A 19,366-nucleotide genomic window follows, 5' to 3' on the forward strand; every position below is an offset into this window, starting at 1 on the left:
TGTTTAGGAAGAGGCCGCCTAACAGAGTTGTCATAATCTACTAGTTAAGAGATATAATCTTATGTTAAAGATTTAACATAGTATGACAAGTATAACAGTTACAAACTGTGTATACATTTGGGGCAGCGTAACTCACCACACGTAAATTACCCAATTCACAATATGCAGAAAAGGTATCACTTTTTTGAAAGCACGTAATTTTCTCCCATTGCGACACATAAGGTGCCTACAGCCTTCCTCTGTAATGGTGCACGATCGTGGCGCCCTGTAACGTCACCCTCGGCCTTGGCGACGCCTCAAACAGCAAGTTATGGATACAAGTGAAAAAAAAGGTCACAGCTCAGAAGTTCATGTGACGTGTAAGGTGGTTCAATGATGTCACACTGGCATCAAATTTCACCACAATTCTGCCCAACGCTACTACAGACGTGTCACAAGTTGGGAAGGTCGTCACATCCCCTTCGACCCACCTTTCACCCTTTCTTTTAATGCCTTTGCGATGGAGGACATCTTTGAAATCACGCGGTTTTCTTATGGGGGGCCTAGAAAAACATTCCAGACACACCGTTACTGAGAATCGACACGAAAAGGCCTCAGGAGGTGGCATAAAGGCCGTCCATGAAGCGACCCATTCACTTGTCTCGTTGACTTCTACACGTTTCGCTGTCGAAAATGACATTCCACAGTGTGATGAAAAACAGGACGACATTCCTGAGTGAGCACGTTCGACACTGCTGACATCTCACTTGCTCCAGACGATTCAATCACACTGACATTGTGGGGTTGCTACTCCACTGAACATATTCCGACCCCTTTCGAGTGTAGTGATGTACCCTCTTTGTTCTGATATACGGGGTTGATTCACTAGGGACCGTTCCAAACCATTCGACGAAACTTGAATGCGTTCCGAATCAGCAAAGCATGTTTATGCTTGTTCAGTCCTGTTTCGCGCTTTTCTGTGGCTTGATCATGGACGGGTGCAATTTTTGACCTGTGCGAGAATAAAACGGTTCAGCGTCCCTCCAAAAGCTCCCAGTTCGACAACACCTTTGGTGACACCCACGCAACTTTGTTGTGCACTTTACAATGTACCTGTCAGAGACTTCGACAGTCATTCAGCTGAGGTGTGCCTCTCGGCTGCTCTAACACCTGCGGGCAGGCAACCTCTTCAGCACCTCTTAGGTGACAGCCCCCTCATAAAATGAAAGAAATCAGTTTATCTCTTACCAAATTTTTGCTGCTCATGCAGTAAAACTACAGCATCCTGCATGACGTTTTAGTTTTATTACTTCTTTACTACCAACTGTCTTTGCAACAGACGATGCACACAGTATCCACATACACTGCGGAATGTACATGCAATATTATTGCGTTTCTACAACACATGGTTCAGAAGATACGGCACCGTAAACACTGAGATGATTGAAGATCAGCTTTTGCTTAAAATGGAGCACAAATTACCAAACTACATATATTTTTCCAGCGTTTGACAAGCTACTAGCGACTTCCAAGATACTTATAATTTCAAACCTTTTCTAAACTTTTTCTCGTTTACATGCACGTTTGAAGATGTTTTATATACGAGAGATATATTCTACAGAGAATCGGGGGTTTAAAGTGGAGAGAAAATTACCCACACTATACACATCCAGTATTTCATAATGAGAACACTGTAGCGATTTTCTACAAAATTCAAATATGATTTCCAACCTTTTGTAAACTTTTCTTCGCTTACGTTTTTAGCGTGAAATATTTAACAAATTAACTTATTTGTAAAGAAATTAGACGTTTAAAGCTGATTTATAAAAAGGGATTCGATTCTTTAAGAAATCAGGAGTTTAGTAGTGTAGAAGAAGTTACTGCATTATCAGTAGAGTTACAAGACAACGCCATACACGTTTGTTAATAGTAGATTGGCAGCAAGAAGTCCATCACAACACAGCTCTCTTGAATGTGCTACAAAAGCGTCAAAACACGACCACCTCATTACGACATTCTAAGTATTGAAAGCACTTGTATGGCCACAACGTTACAGATCGTGTGACGAAAATCTGTAGAGGAATATAGAAACTTTTAACATCGGTTTCGTATTAAATGGCACCAAATTAATAACATTTTGCACGTTTCAGTTCAGTGTTATTACGCTGTTATAATGGGTTTCATTTCAAGAACGACAGAAACTCAGTATTTGATCTTATAGTAATTTTCATTACTTTGTATTTGGAACGTTCTCATTTGACTGCGTATGCCGCCCACCGAGAAATTTGTATGTAGTCGGAGAGACAGGGGCGTCGCTTAGACGATTACCAGAACTGTGCCCAGACATTTCCTGGGCATGGATACTAGCAGCTGCAATTAGCAACATCAACAGTAAAGAAAAATGGACGGCAGCGAATCAACGGATGAATACTGATCGGTGAAGAGGCAGCAGTTTTATCGGAATTATTCAGTTGCCGAACAGGATGAGATATTTCCGGAATTAATCATTTGACGAAGCGCCCTCGACCTCAGTAGATACATTAATGGCGACTTAGCATTCAGAAAAATTCTCTGCTGCCATTGAGATCAAGTATGATCCCACTTGTGAAAACATTTCGAAAGAACATGAGTTCGATCGAGGCTTCTGCGATCATCCCGTAGCTTACGACATGATCTATATTTGTACTCTGAAAGAATTATCAGAAGACACGGTGCCAGAAAATGACCGAGCGACGCGGTTTGCACACTTGACTCGCATTTGGGGGGACGATGACTCAATCCCGCCTCCGGCCATCCTGATTTTTTAGGTTTTCCGTGGTTTCCCTAAATCGCTTAAGGCAGATGCCGTGATGGTTCCTATGACAGGGCACGGTCGACTACCTTCCCCAACCTTCCCTAATCCGATGAGACCGATGACCTCGCTGTTTGGTCTCTTCCCCCCAAATCAACCCAACACAGTCAGAATATGTCGAAAAACTAGTGAACTGAACAAGTTACAGGAAGGAAGAGAAGATGCTCGATTGATTGATTTTTATATCAGCCACATACGCCATCTTGTACACAAGACCTCCCTATTCATAGCAGCAGTCTATGTATCCTCCAGTGGGGTATCGACAAGGACAAAGTTAACGTCGTCCCACTCTCAGCAACATTACACCTTGGTTCACCTCAACACTCTGCAGGCCTCCTTACGGCACATGGCAGAGGGGCCGTTGGGTTCCTTTACTATTTACCCCGTATCCTCTCCCAAGCGCGATTAGAGAGTGGGTAGTGTGATTATCCTTAAAAATCTGTATGAGCTACATTCACCATCAGTGCCATTTTTAACATACATAATATGTAGATCGACTCATCGTAGGTTATGAGTCCTTGGAAATTTCAAATGTAAACTACTCCACATTGCACATTTCTCTTGCAGCATCCGCATTTGTACGTTGCGAAACGTGCTGCCGTTTTTTATTTTTATTTTTTTCCCTACTCTATTTCTCCTATCTGGTAGGGTTTCACACTGGCTACCAGTACTTATGTATTAGCGTCAACTTGATACCAATGGAACCCACAGCAGATTAGCCTGGTGTAGTGTGCGGCGTGAGATGGGACGGCCGCTGACAGAAGTCGTCGATTGTAATGTAAGGAGACTTGTAGTCCAAAGGTGTTTTTAGTCCAATGCGCTTTTATTTTATTTTATTTTATGAACGCCGCTACTGCACTTGTAGACTTTTCAGCCTTTTAATGTTATGATATAAGTTTTACAATCTGATGATGAGAGCACTGTCTCTCGAAACGTTTGATTTAATACCTGCTGTTGTTGAATTTATGAACGAAAAAGAGGTGCAGGCCTCGTATTTTAGGTGGACTTGACCACACATAGCCCACAGTGTGACACTGCACTGTGAGAAACAACTTCTTTCTGATCTGAAGGGGATACATGTAAAAAGAAAGTTGCATTGCAGAAGGGACACATTCTGACACCACAGTCCATTTCTCTGAGCTCACTGATGTGTAAAGAACATGTGAGGTTTGAAAAATTTATTATGACCTTGAAAAAATTACAAGGATAGTTTCCTTAACGTTTTGAGAACATTGCCAATCCATCTTACATCTGTTTGCGAGTCCATGTGTAGTTTCAGTTGAAAGCGCCCCTGTGCATGTGCAGCTGTAAAAGATTGTCCTGTGGAATAATTCCCGTTTTAAAGCCAAACCCCTTAAATGCTAAAACTATCTAGGTGGTCTACATTGCTTTACTCAGGTAGAGTTTTCACGTCTCCATACTGAGATTACAAAAGTTCTACAATATTTTGATCAATATATGTGTGTGAAAAACATTTTCCGATTATGAAACTATATAAGCTACGATTATGGGAACTTGAATGTGAAAAATCTGTGAAATTGTCTACGTCTGTTCGTATGTGAGTAGGACTCGAACAGTGAGGATTCCATATAAACAGAACTATGTATATACATAGCTCGTCCATAGGTTTTCAAGAGTGAATTTGTATCAAAATATGTGACATAAATGGCCTCTGTTTTGATTGACATAACTTAGTAGCTTTAACCTTTTACGCCTCCAAGAGAGTGCACACCTAGAAAAATTCCAATTTGATACCTCGGTCTGTCCATGAGAGAAAGATTTAACTGGTGGACAGACAGACAGATGGACAACGAAGTGCTCCTATAAGGGTCTGGTTTTCCTTTTGAGATACAAAACCTTAAAAGAGAATATAGCCCTTTGATATTCAAAGTTAGTCATAAAAGATAGTTTGTACCAGATAAGAATTATATGATGTCTTCAGTGTTCTAAAAATAACTAAATAATACAGAAATTTTTGTATTTGCTTCTGATCTACACTACTGACCATTAAAATTTCTACACCAAGAAGAAATGCAGATGATAAACGGGTGTTCATTGGACAAATATATTACACTAGAACTGACATGTGATTACATTTCACGCAGTTTGGGTGCATAGATCCTGAGAAATCAGTACCCCGAACGACCACCTCTGGCAGTAATAACGGCCTTGATACGCCTGGGCATTGAGTCAAACACAGCTTGGATGGCGTGCACAGGTACAGGTGCCCATGCAGCTTCAACACGATACCACAGTTCATCAAGAGTAATGACTGGCGTATTGTGACGAGCCAGTTGCTCGGCCACCATTGACCAGACGTTTTCAATTGGTGAGAGATCTGGAAAATGTGCTGGCCAGGGCAGCAGTCGAACATTTTCTGTATCCAGAAAGGCCCGTACAGGACCTGTAACATGCAGTCGTACATTATCCCGCTGAAATGTAGGGTTTCACAGGGATCGAATGAAGGGTAGAGCCACGGGTCGTAACACATCTGAAATGTAAAGTCTACTGTTCAAAGTGCCGTCAATACGAATAAGAGGTGACCGAGACGTGTAGCCAATGGCACCCTTAACCATCACGCCGGGCGATACGTCAGTATGGCGATGACGAATACACGCTTCCAATGTGCGTTCACTGCGATCTCGCCAAAGACGGATGCGACCATCATGATGCTGTAAACAGAACCTGGATTCATCTGAAAAAATGACGTTTTGCCATTCGTGCACCCAGGTTCGTCGTTGAGTACACCATCGCAGGCGCTCCTGTCTGTGATGTAGCGTCAAGGGTAACTACAGCCATGGTGTCCGAGCTGATAGTCCATGCTGCTGCAAACGTCGTCGAACTGTTCATGCAATGCTTGTTGCCTTGCAAACATCCCCATGTGTTGACTCAGGGATGGAGACGTGCCTGCACGATCCATTACAGCCATGCGGATAAGATGCCTGTCATCTCGACTGCTAGTAATACGAGTCCATTGGGATCCAGCACATTTCTCAGGTTTTTCTTAAACCACATGTGTTTAGGCATTGAAGTAACATTGACACAACTTCAGAGTCGACAGTGATGTTTTTGGGTTCTTGCTTAATATTTTACCGTGCCATTTTCAGAAGATACAAGATTGGTCATGTTGGTTACGATCGTCTACGTCTAATTTGGAATGTCAGTGACCTGTTGTTTTTAGACGTGAAAATAACACTGAGGCGCTTAATTTAGAATTACACTGTTATGCTTCAGGCACCAGTTTGACGAATGTGTGTGTAAAATATCATCATGGTACTTGATGTAAAAACTGTGATATTCGATATAAAAATGGCAGCTTTTTTTAATTGGTGATGCTTTTTTTGCAGATAATTTAGAATATTGTAATATTTGACAAACAATATAGACGGTAGCGAAACCTGACATTGTCAGGAAGGAGACAACAGTCTTAACATACTTTACTGAATAAAAATAATAATATAAAAAGCTTTTACTGCGATTCAATCGTGATGACTAGTTTCACCTGCGTACGACAACCATCTTCAGGTCGTTCAAATAGCAAGAACGAGTTGAATTTGCCCTGAAAAGCACCATCGTTTGCAACAGTCATGCAGTGACATTCATTCGTGTTATAGGTCAACAAGACTAGGACAGTATGCTGTTAAAAGCATCATCGTGAGCGAGCCAAGTAGTCAACCATAATCTCGCAAGATGCAAGTAACAAAGAAGGAAAAAGGCCAATTTTTACCTATGCAACTTTCTTACCTGCAGTTTGCGAGATTATGGCTTACAACCTGGCTCGCACTGAATCAGTTAATAGCGTATTGTCCCAGTCTTGTTGCCCCATATACGATTGCATGTCATTACATGGCTGTTGTTAACGGTTAGGTGTTCCAATGCATCTTCAACTGAACCGTCTGAATATGGTCGGTGCATGCAAATGAAAGTAGTCATCACGTTTTAATTGTACAATGTAAATTGCGGTCCTGGTAGTAAAATCTTTTTATATTAAAAAGTTTTATTCAGCAACGTACATGTGTTAAAAATTAATTTGAGCCTATGCTATGCCTCGCATTATGATACAACAATTGCACTGTGATTGTTTCACCCGTGCAGCCACCTGTTGGCGAAGACAGGCAGCAGGGGACATAAATCACCATTGATATTATTTCTCAGTTTTGACGTTTTGCAGAATATTATGTAAAGAAAAACTTATGTCGACTACTGTGTAATATTAATTCTTTAATTAAATTGTAAAAGCAAACGTTTCTTTTTAACTTTTTATGGAGAGTACGTTTTAAATGCATTTTAATATTCCATAACGAATGGTATATAGCTTCTAATGAAAGTAACAGATTCGATCGTTCCTTCTCTGCTGACGATCAGCTCCTGAACCTCACCAATCTCCTATTCCAAGATTTCAACAACTGTAAATCTGTCGTTTTTTGTTTCCTTTGACCGAGAGAAAGCATATGACCGTATATGGTACTCCGGTCTCCTTTTCAAACTCCAGATCTATGCATTTCCAGTCAACTATGTCCGCCTTATTGCAGCCTTCCTCTCCAATCACCCATCCTATGTCATTGTTAACAACACCAATTCCTGTATCTTTCACCCCGCTGCAGAAGTCCCCCAAGATTCCATTCTCTCCTCTCTTCTTTACGTCTTACACACTGCTGATATGGCCAAATCGCCTCCCCCCGTCCACCTCCTTCAGTATCTTAATGACCCTGCTTTCTTCGCTCTCTGTCCTATGCTCTAGAAACCCCAACAATGCCTCCTGATTCTCATCAATCAATGGACACGTCATCCACAGATTTTATCTCCTCGACTTCTACTCCACTGTTTATGACCATCCCATCCAGCTAACAAACACACTAAAATACCTTGGACTAACCTTCGACTGGTAACTAATATGGAAATCTCACCTACTAACCTTCCAATGGAGAACCCACAATGGACTAACTGGCCGGACATGGGACTTCACCCCTCCACTGTTCTTTACACATACATATCCCTGATCTCCCCCATTCTTTCCTATGCAAATTTTGCATAGATATTCATCCAACCTAAGTTCTCTAAGTCCCTCCAGATCCTTGAAAGCCATGCTTTCTGCTTTGCTTTCCACATCTGCTTACTTTTCCCCACAGGGATCGTTTACCAATTCATCAACTTCCCTCCCCCTATCACTCATTTTGAGTACCTCCAAATAACCTACACCATCTGTAAATTTTAATCCAACAAGTATATTGTGCCTCATTCCTTTTCAATTCTAGTGTACTGCCGCACATCTATCTATACATCCTGCCTACCCTTCATCTGCACATCCTTTGGGGTCCTCTCCCAAAGAAATTCGAATCCTCTTCCTCTCCCAGACAACAAACTCTGCGCTAACATACAGCCATCTGCCAGCTCTGTGTCCACCCCATCCTATGCCTCGCATTATGATACAACAATTGCACTGTGATTGTTTCACCCGTGCAGCCACCTGTTGGCGAAGACAGGCAGCAGGGGACATAAATCACCATTGATATTATTTCTCAGTTTTGACGTTTTGCAGAATATTATGTAAAGAAAGTGCTCCCTTCTCACCCTCTCCCCATACCACGCCTCCTCCTTTTCCCCTTCCCTGTCGCCCCCACCCGTTTTCTTCTCAAGTTGATAAATCCTAATTCCAGCTACTCTTCTGTCCTTGTTCCCCACAGACTTACCGCGCCCGGGTTCCCGGGTTCGATTTCCGGCAGGGTCAGGGATTTTCTCTGCCTCGTGATGACTGGGTGTTGTGTGATGTCCTTAGGTTGGTTAGGTTTAAGTAGTTCTAAGTTCTAGGGGACTGATGACCATAGATGTTAAGTCCTATAGTGCTCAGAGCCATTTGAACCGCCCACAGACTTAGTCTGCAGTCCTAACTCTCTTTTAGAATTTCTACCGCTGCCATCATCGATTTTTTTTCATTTCTATTTTTTTTTTTTTTTTTGATTTAGCAATTCCTACCACCTTGATTTTTAAATTTCACACCAACTTTTAAACTTCTTGCCACCTTAAACATCGGAAATTAGCCTATTTTTATTTCCCGCCAAGTTTTGAATTTCCTGCCATTTTATACGTAAGACAATTGGCTTATTTTGAATTTCTGACCAGCCTCCATCTCGTATTTTTTAATTTCCCCCTACAACCAATCTGTGGAACCAACTAGAGGCTGAAACTTGATCTATGCACTGGACATTTAATAGATATACAACTCTGCTCTATCCAGTAATTAACTACGAATCGTGAAATCGAATAACAATGGGTCTTTCTGCTTATTTATGTAAACTCGTTACATTGCTTACGCTACTCCTTGCAATAACTGAAAATAACAGCTAAACTCAGACATTTCGCTAGCGTTCTGCTGACTCTAGTCAATGATTCTGTGCTGTGTTTTCGCAAGGAGAGTCTCTAGTCATGAAGATACCATAAGAGGCCCCAGTGCACCAGCACATCCTGAACAATCACCTGAAGATGATAGAAAGCCTCATTGCCGAATATCCAATGAACAATGAACGATTCTGGCGGACAGAACTGTTTGCCGGAAAAGTTTCCCATTGCGTATTTGGAGGCATTACAACAGCTATGGAGAATATCATACATGATGTACTTGACAATATTTTGGCAAGAATAGTAGTCCGTTTATGCTGCAGCTTCGCTGATGGCACCTCACTGCTCACTGGTGACACAGGCATCTTGTTCCTCAGCTGTTCACATTTCTAGCTGGATGGATTACTTGCAGTGTGAAGCTAGAACAGTGTTCTACACAACGACTGACACCAGTAATAGTGATTCATTCACAAAAAAATGTCGTTGCCAATGAGAAAGAAGTAGAGAAATGGATGCACCCTTTGAATGTAGACCGCCCACAATGCAGGTACTTTCATCTGGTCTAACAGCAGCTCAAAAGTTATACAGAGCACTTTTACAAACCATTAAGAATGTCGCAACAAGTTTAATTTAAATCACATCAAACCAGAATATTTTAAGATAACGTAATAGCAGATGGCTTTGGGATGCAGGGGGGAGGGGGGGGGGGCACCGTACAGTGTGAACCCAACAGCCTCACATTGTAAATTGATTTATTATGGCTCCATGACACGGCACAATACAGAAAGCGGCTTTATAGCACCCCTGCAATGCTGACAGAGCAGAACACTGTCTGGGCAGTGGCTCGTGACGTAGTTGCCTCTGCCAGCAGTAATTTCTGGTCAGGGCCGTCTCGGCTAGCTGTGGCTGCTTGTGTTGTGATGCGTCTCACTTACGCTCCACTGTCAAGCAGGCAGTAGGCAGGTGACGTAATGGCCCCCACTGATGGCTGGCTAGCTGCTTCCCAGGCCAGTGCTGGCCGCTGGCCTGGTGTGATGATGGCTTCTGGTCTGTGGTTTCAGCATAGACTGCCCTGATGCAGAGTCGAGCTGCATTTCACATACAGCATTTCATATGGTGCCAAAGTGTCATGGCCAAATGGCAACAGAGCTGCAGTATTAATAGAAGGAGCTGTAGTGTATAACAGCTAGGTATTTATATGCTTCCAAGCTTCACATTTTTGGGCTTTGCTATGTTTTGTGGAACATATACTAAACATTTTGGCGGCCATTGGCGTGAAAAGGCTTCCAGCCTCTTCCACTTAGGTACTGCTGTTCACCTGTTCGTTCCCACACGCCCTGAGGCCGGCCCATCTCCCGCTTTTGGAACAGCTGTGTTCTATTTCGTGAAGTATAAAGACTGTGCCTGCCTGGGCTGGTGTTACTGCAAATCACCTCTACTTGTTGCGTATGTGACCAAATATAGTCGGTGCAATACGTTACCTTCTCTTTAACAAGACCAGTCCCTCAGGTTCCTTTAAACCACATTATCCATATGCAAACAAGGGTGATACGTTCCCTGGCGATTGGTCCAGTCAACTTTAGTCCACTCTTTACTCAAGACTGCTCTACTACTACGTTTACTTACGCACTACTTTTCGTACACTACGTTAGTTCATTTTTAGCTTACCTGAATTTACAGTTATAATTCCTGTTACTGCCTTTTAGGCTCTGGGAATCCAATCCACTGGGATGTGAACAGTGGCTGGGTCAGAACTTTGTCTTGTGTTTCACTCCTTGTACATGTAAACAAGGACTACACTTGTCAGAGTAAGTGGTGCTGCCATACTTGGTATAACAAATATCAAGATTGTTTCTCTGCTGTACTGGTTCTCCTTGTGCTGATCCACATGCAGCGTCAACGTCTTCACAGAATTCGGTCCTCCTGCTCGTTAACGAGCTGTCTATGAACTGGTTCAACATAGATTCCTAGTGCTAAGACTTCCATAGAATCCTCTGGCCAATGCAACAGAGGCTGCGAAAAGCCCAGATAGGTTATTCCCGAAATTGTGGCAGGCAGACAGAAAGCAGGCTCTACTATTTTTCATGTTGTCCTATTTATTAGGAATCGACTTCCTTGTAGCTTTAGACTTTTTGCTGGTATAACCTTCTTCTGTCCATAGCAACTGACTACTACTATCACTTTGCCACAGGTTGAGTATAACAAATGTGCCACAACCTGCTAGAAGTACAACAGTTGCAATCCTTTTCCATTTCTGACCTAGCTGTAACTTTGCAGGAGTGCTGACCCTCACCCACTACCTTAGTTGGACAAAATGTAACTTCACTCCTGCAACACATCTGTAATTCTGCTTCAATTTCCGCCTGCCTGCTCTTGTCCTCTGCAATCAGTAGCAACTGCTGCACCCTTACCCTGACAATCGTCTTCAGCATCCACCACATGACAGGATATGGATGGACTATGTAACATTGGAACCATGCCTGCTTCCATGCTACAGGAACGGAAAATGAAATGAGCACCTTTGTTCAATCTATCCTCGCTTCAGCAGTGGCTGGGTTAAGAATAGAAAGGCAAGTTTTTATGGTATGCTCCAAGACCAACTTTAATTCGGGTAGTAGTGCTTTTTCATAGTCTCTCCAGGCGCTGATCTGGTGGCAACAAGTTTACTTCCAGTCGTCCTTGCGCAGCCTGTTTCATAGCTTCCCGCAATTTCGATACCTCGGAGCTCGGCCTATGACGTTACCACCTCACTGACCTCCTGACCCTATGGTGACGGTTACAATACCTGCATGCTGGGGCGAAACATAGTTGTTTGGACACTTTCAAATTATAAAGAAGACTCGTAAACGAAGCTCAATTGGCGAGGACGTGATTTGACACTATCTCCTTGAGTGGAATTCGGAAATTTCTTGAGGATGAATACACAAGGTTCCGAAATACTTCTACAGGCAATTGAAGGATGCATTTCGAAATATGATGACAGTTTCAGACTGCTAATCTCCGCTTCCCTCAGAATAGCAACCGCAATTCATATTGTTAATTTACTGTAAATTCTTCCAAGAATGGGCTGCGATTTAGTCGACCTTGAAGTATCGTAATAAATACGGCCAACAACTAAAAGATAAACACCTCATCCTCAGGCCGTGATGTGAGTGTTACAGTTTGAAAGAATCAAATATTTTAACCAATAGTTAGCCTGCAATCGTTTGAGAACCGTTGCATAGCGAAACCACATGCTCAACCCAAATATAGGGGTCTCATTTTTTATGTTACACGCAAGATGTTTCCCGAAAAACTACTTCAGCAACTTTACTTCGTGTACATACAGTACGTTCTTCCATCAGCGCAGCAGATGACTCAGCTTGCTAAACATATAGATCATGGGTGTATTTTCCATTTTTTTATTTGTACCATCATAGACCGTCTCCGATACATACTGAATCACTCACACAAACATACAGCCATGTTTGGTATACAGTATTTCCACTATTCGTAAACGTGTTACTTACATCACACTGTGCTCCCATCATTGCCATGAGATATCACTCCAAACTCCGGTTCAGTGTGAAACACATACCACCCATGCTTCGAAACAACTTTCCTGGAGTGCTGTGATAGCAACGCGTAAGTTACGTGAAAGTAAGACACGAAAAAATTAAAAACATTTATTTGATTTAAATGGGGAAGGTTTGAAAAATTGTGGCAGGCCGGGATTCGGACACGGGTCTTCTTGGTTACTAGGCAGATGCGTTGACCACTTTTTCTTTTTTTTTTAGTTTTTTTAAGGAAGGTAGGAGAAACAGAAACCTTTATTATTCACAAAATAAACATCGTACGCCCTAACACATTATAACTGTCCTGGAAGGAACCTCGCTGTCGTCCTACCATGCAGCATGAAATCACAACAAAGTCAAAGTGGGGCCACCTCCGGCACCCTAAAGAAAAGCATTTATAGATATGAAAACAAAATTTGAAGTACATCCCATTGCTAACTGTGTAAGCGTTAGTTTTTCCTAGGTCGCATACTCGCATAGTAGTCCTTAGCTGATCACTTCACTTGGTCGGTTCCACAACGACAGCACCGCCGCTCATCTTTGCGCACCCGGCACGCCCCAAGTATATGGCGGGTCCGCAAAAACCGTTACTACGAAATTGGCATACCAATCCTTGTACTTTTGTAGCCGTAACAGTTTTGTGTGTCCATCTTGCAAGTATTGCCAGTAATCCAGTACGTTCAGTACGTTCAGACGTGTGTCTCTATAGATGTAATGGACCGTCATACCTGTGATCCACGCCACTGCGTTCGTCTTATGACGCGGAAAATACGTTTCCTCTGGAAAAAATACTATGACAGAAGAGACTACTGTATAGATAGTGCGCCGCATGAACGCTATTATCTTCCTTGCGAGAGTCCAGACAGCCAATGCCTCGCCGCTAACCAGCCGATGGTCGCCCGTATCCAGCACGCCGCATTGCTGACACATGGGCGAATCTGCCAAATGTATTGCGTACTTTTTATCATTCGTAGGGTATTTTCGGTTCACAACATTTTTTTAAATGTGTGTGTAATCTTATGGGACTTAACTGCTAAGGTCATCAGTCCCTAAGCTTACACACTATTTAACCTAAATTACCCTAAGGACAAACACACACACCCATGCCCGAGGGAGGACTCGAACCTCCTCCGGGACCAGCTGCACAGTCCATGACTGCAGCGCCTGAGACCGCTCGGCTAATCCCGCGCGGCACACTGCGCCGTGTGGAGCAGTGGTCATCACCGCTGCAAGAACTACTCAACCATGCGTACCGTCAGACTTCAATTCTCAACCTTTCCATACACTTCGAATGTAGCGCCACTCGCCCATTATCGTCACTCGCGGCATTTCGCCGATTTCCATACGAGTTCGGGCCTGGTGTGCATCCACACTGAAGAGATCATTGGCCGTCCTCTCCCCAGTTATGCACATGTGGTGTCTGTTCTTTTGGACATGTGCGAAAGAACAGACACCACACACATATAATATATGAAAGTGATGATGACATTCAGTTACTTTATCTTGTTCTCTGAATTTTATTGTACTCAATGGCCCACGAATAAAATACAGTACAGGAGATAAGTCGTCTAGCGAAGCTGGGCCAGGTCGCTAGTACACTATAAAGCGCGAGCAGTTTATTTTCGGGATAGAATGAAACGTTATACATCGGAAGGCACACTGTGCGCTTAGTAGTAAGTTAATAATCATTTCTTTTTGTAGGATATCAAGAACTTCCTTGACGGTGCAACAGATGGTGTAATTTACTTCAGCTTCGGCAGCAATGTGAAGGGCAGCACATTGCCAGAGGACAAAAGGCGAGCGTTCCTCGAAGCCTTCGCACAGCTGCCGCAGCGGGTACTTTGGAAGTGGGAGGTGGACAGCCTGCCTGGACAGCCGGAGAACGTCATGATAGCCAAGTGGCTGCCCCAGCAGGACGTCTTGGGTAAGGTTCTGTTCAGTGTACTAGTCCTGTACGAAGAGCTCTGCAAAAACCATGTGTCTTAACTTTTTTTATTTTGCTTTCCCAGCACATCCAAACATTCGTCTCTTCATAACCCAAGGAGGACTCCAAAGCATGAATGAAGCAAGTTACTTCGCAGTGCCTCTGCTTGGCATTCCTTTCTTTGCTGATCAGCACCACAATGTGGCTAAGATGTTGCAAGCTGGTATAGGCTGCCGTCTGCTGTTCAGAGATGTCACTACCGATACTGTTCTGAAAGCCGTTCACACAGTTCTTGGCAATGAAAGGTAAGGATACTTGTCAGCGTTTTAAAACAAAAAAATTAATGTTTCACATACATCCACGAACTAACGTTTTTGTTACATCTAACAGAAACATTGCTAGACAGATCGTGCTGTTTGTACCTCGCTATGATCAACTCTAAGTACCACAGTTCTTAATTCTAAACTGGTTGAAATTAAAATATCAGCAATCACAATTTTTTTGTTAACTGTTGTAACTTCCTATCTTTTGTGCACCATAAGTAATTGTGTCGGTTTCAATGTTGTTTATGTCCTTTGCATCACATAACCACATCTGAACCTAAAGTAATGGAGTTCATATGGGACGCTATTAACTAAGATGTCTAAGTATCTGCTTGGTCATACTAACGTTGTAGCACTTGACGTGCTACAAAATGGGTTCTAAGTGCCTAGATTTGAAATATAACCATCAGCATACACATATCTTTTGCTTTACGGTGAATAGTTCGATATTAATCCGTAATGTCTTGCAAACTTAAAAAAGTAAGTTTTCTTTAACCTCAGTCATAGCTATAAGAAAAATACCACCTGCAATACTTTCGCATTTCGCTAATTCGCATCCATACGTTAAGTCTGTTATCCGCGTTCGAGGTGGCCTGTGGTACAGGGGTAGCGTCTTTGACGAACAGCCAAGCATTGTGGGTCCGCATCCGAACCCAGCTATTGTCCAAACTTTGGCCATCAGCAATGGCGACTGGTGGAAACTCCCGGTCTAAGGAGTAACCCTGGTTCTTCCAACCTCATCTAAGAGGGCCATTGGAAAAAGATTCTGGATTAGTTAACCATTCCAATCTGCAAGAGTGGACTATCAAGGGAGAGGTCAGAGTAAGAAAAACATTGAACATTCAACAAAAAGGGCAACTTCCGCGAGTCGGAGTGGTAAGAAAACTAGAACATCTGAAATAGATATGTATTGACTCAGTCCAGTTATAGTGGGGTAACTGAAGTGAAATGGAAACAAGATAAGATTTCCTAGTCAGACGAATATAGGGTAATATCTACAGCAGCAGAAATTGCTGGACGAGTAGGATTCGTTATGAATAATAAGAAATGAAATGAAATGTCGTGTGACGAGGGCCTCCCGTCGGGTAGACCTGTCGCCTGGTGCAAGTCTTTCGATTTGACGCCACTTCGGCGACTTGCGCGTCGATGGGGATGATATGATGATGATTAGGACAACACAACACCCAGTCCCTGAGCGGAGAAAATCTCCGACCCAGCCGGGAATCGAACCCGGGCCCTCAGGATTGACAGTCTGTCGCGCTGACCACTCAGCTACCGGGGGCGGACATGAATAAGAAGAAAGGACAGAGAGTGAGTTATTGTGAACAGTTCAGTGTCCTCGGTGGCTCAGATAGATAGAGCATCTGCCATGTAAGCAGGAGATCTCGGGTTCGAGTCCAGGTCGGGGCACACGTTTTCATCTGTTCCCGTTGACGTATGTCAACGCCTGTAAGCAGCTAAGGGTGCTCATTTCATTGTAATTTCAGAAAAAAATTATAGTAGAAATTTGGAACACGTATTATGTTCGAGTATAATGACTTTTCTGGAAACTAGAAATCTACTCTGTAGGAATCAGCATGGGTTTCGAAAAAGACAATCGTGTGAAACCCAGCTCGCGCTATTCGTCCACGAGTCTCAGAGGGCCATAGGCACGGGTTCGTAGGTAGATGCTGTGTTTCTTGACTTCCGCAAGGCGTTCGATACAATTCCCCACAGTCGTTTAATGAACAAAGTAAGAGCATATGGACTATCAGACCAATTGTGTGATTGGATTGAAGAGTTCCTAGATAACAGAACGCAGCATGTCATTCTCAATGGAGAGAAGTCTTCCGAAGTAAGAGTGATTTCAGGTGTGCCGCAGGAGAGTGTCGTAGGACCGTTGCTATTCACAATATACATAAATGACCTTGTGGATGACATCGGAAGTTCACTGAGGCTTTTTGCAGATGATGCTGTGGTATATCGACTGGTTTTAACAATGGAAAATTGTACTGAAATGCAGGAGGATCTGCAGCGAATTGACGCATGGTGCAGGGAATGGCAATTGAATCTCAATGTAGACAAGTGTAATGTGCTGCGAATACATGGAAAGAAAGATCCCGTATCATTTAGCTACAGTATAGCAGGTCAGCAAGTGGAAGCAGTTAATTACATAAATTATCTGGGAGTACGCTATAGGAGTGATTCAAAATGGAATGATCATATAAAGTTGATCGTCGGTAAAGCAGATGCCAGACTGAGATTCATTGGAAGAATCTTAAGGAAATGCAATCCGAAAATAAAGGAAGTAGGTTACAGTACGCTTGTTCACCCACTGCTTGAATACTGCTCAGCAGTGTGGGATCCGTACCAGATAGGGTTGATAGAAGAGATAGAGAAGATCCAACGGAGAGCAGCGCGCTTCGTTACAGGATCATTTAGTAATCGCGAAAGCGTTACGGAGATGATAGATAAACTCCAGTGGAAGACTCTGCAGGAGAGACGCTCAGTAGCTCGGTACGGGCTTTTGTTGAAGTTTCGAGAACATACCTTCACCGAGGAGTCAAGCACTATATTGCTCCCTCCTACGTATATCTCGCAAAGAGACCATGAGGATAAAATCAGAGAGATTAGAGCCCACACAGAGGCATACCGACAATCCTTCTTTCCACGAACAATACGAGACTGGAATAGAAGGGAGAACCGATAGAGGTACTCAAGGTACCCTCCGCCACACACCGTCAGGTGGCTTGCGGAGTATGAATGTAGATGTAGATGTAGAATAGTTCCCATCGGAGTCGACTGCAAACCAGTGCCAACAACAGTAGTTAAGGTACATATGCCGAAGAAGAAGAGATAGAGAAATTATACGATACAGAATGGGTATTTCAGAATGTAAAAAGTGATGATAATCTTATGATCATGGGGGGTTGTAACGTAGTAGAGGGGGAAGCAATAGAAGAAAGAGTTTGGGACAATACAGGCTTGATAGTAGGAACGAGAGGGCTATGTAGTAAGATTAATTCATGAGATATACTTTACCTATTTTATGAACAGGCTTCTTTCTGATAATTCTAATTTCTTTTAAACGTTTTATTCCTATATTTCAGTGGTAACTGTTTCTCGTCTCATGATGACGAAAATTAAGTTTCTTTGTGTCAGTAACATTCTAGATGATTAAATGAATTTTTCTTTAAATTTCCTTCCTTTACCTGTGAAATGTGCATCTATTCTGGTTTCTTTGTGTGCAGGAACTTCGAATATTATTTGCTCATGATACTATTTATTTCCTCATTCCACAGCTACAAGGAGAACATGAAACGGTTCTCAGCGGTGTTCCGCGAGCACCAGGAGAGGTCCCTGGACACTGCCGTCTGGTGGATAGAATACGTGATACGTCACAATGGAGCTCCCCACTTGCGCAGCGCAGCCCTCGACCTGAGCTGGTGGCAGCTGCTGTTGCTCGACGTCATCGCATTCGTGGTTGCAGCGGCGTCCATTGCGGTTTACGTACTGTACAAGACAACTTGCTACTGCAGAACTTCAGCACGTGGTTTTCTCAAGCAGAAGACATTGTGATGAAACTCGATGGCAAAATTTTCCCATCATGGACACAAGAAATAATATTTCTTAGCATCTCAGATAAACGAAATTGGACGTTAAAAATAATATGGGGCAATTTGTGGATCCTGGCATGTGATATCTTGTCTTTACAGAATGTAATAGAAATTTATTCCTGCTGTGCAGGTTGCCTAAATATAATTTATATTTACTTATTTGTTAAAATAATGGAACTGACAGTGTTTTTCTTCTAGTACAACGGGTATCTCGTGTCACGAGCGAAGGGAGACAGCATCTCTGTGGTAACAATGAAGCGGGTTTTTTCCTGTACGACCATTTCATGAGTGTACTGTGAATGTCAGGAATCCTGAGGAACATCAAATCTCCGACATCGGTGAGGCAGGATCCTGCAAGAACGGGACCAACAACGACTGAAGAGAATTGTTCAAAGTGACACAAGTTCAACCCTTCCCAAATTGGTTAAAATTTTAATGCTGGGCCATCAACAAATATCAGCGTGCGAACCATTCAACGAAACATCATCCATATGGGCTTACTCATGTACCTTCGATGACTGTGCAGCACAAAGCTTTACGCCTCGCCTGAGACCATCAACACCGACATTGGGTTGTTGATGACTGGAAACATGTTGCCTAGTCGGACGAGTCTCGTTTTAAATTGTATGGATGGAACTGTGTCCCGCTATAATACCTACGGAAATAAATTTACAAACTGCATAAAGTACACTAAGCATAAAAGAGATAAACAGTCCTACCAAGATCAAAACAAACTATCTGTATGTAGGAGATGGTTACTTAAGTGTTATCACGCTTGATCATGCAAAAAAAGTTACATATGG

At 42.8% G+C, this 19,366-nt stretch overlaps 1 protein-coding gene across 1 annotated transcript in view; it reads left to right on the forward strand.

Annotated features, from left to right (window-relative positions):
* The window catches only part of LOC124789021 (UDP-glycosyltransferase UGT5-like), a 21,461-nt gene extending 2,936 nt beyond the window's left edge, over window positions 1-18,525 (forward strand). Inside the window, exons 2-4 of the mRNA XM_047256308.1 lie at window positions 14,422-14,644; window positions 14,730-14,949; window positions 18,249-18,525. Coding sequence (XP_047112264.1) covers window positions 14,422-14,644; window positions 14,730-14,949; window positions 18,249-18,525 — 720 coding nt within the window. The remainder of the gene's footprint in view (window positions 1-14,421; window positions 14,645-14,729; window positions 14,950-18,248) is intronic.
* The last annotated feature ends 841 nt before the right edge of the window (window positions 18,526-19,366 follow it).

Source organism: Schistocerca piceifrons, chromosome 3 (genome assembly GCF_021461385.2).
Source record: "Schistocerca piceifrons isolate TAMUIC-IGC-003096 chromosome 3, iqSchPice1.1, whole genome shotgun sequence".
Lineage (NCBI taxonomy): Eukaryota > Metazoa > Arthropoda > Insecta > Orthoptera > Acrididae > Schistocerca > Schistocerca piceifrons.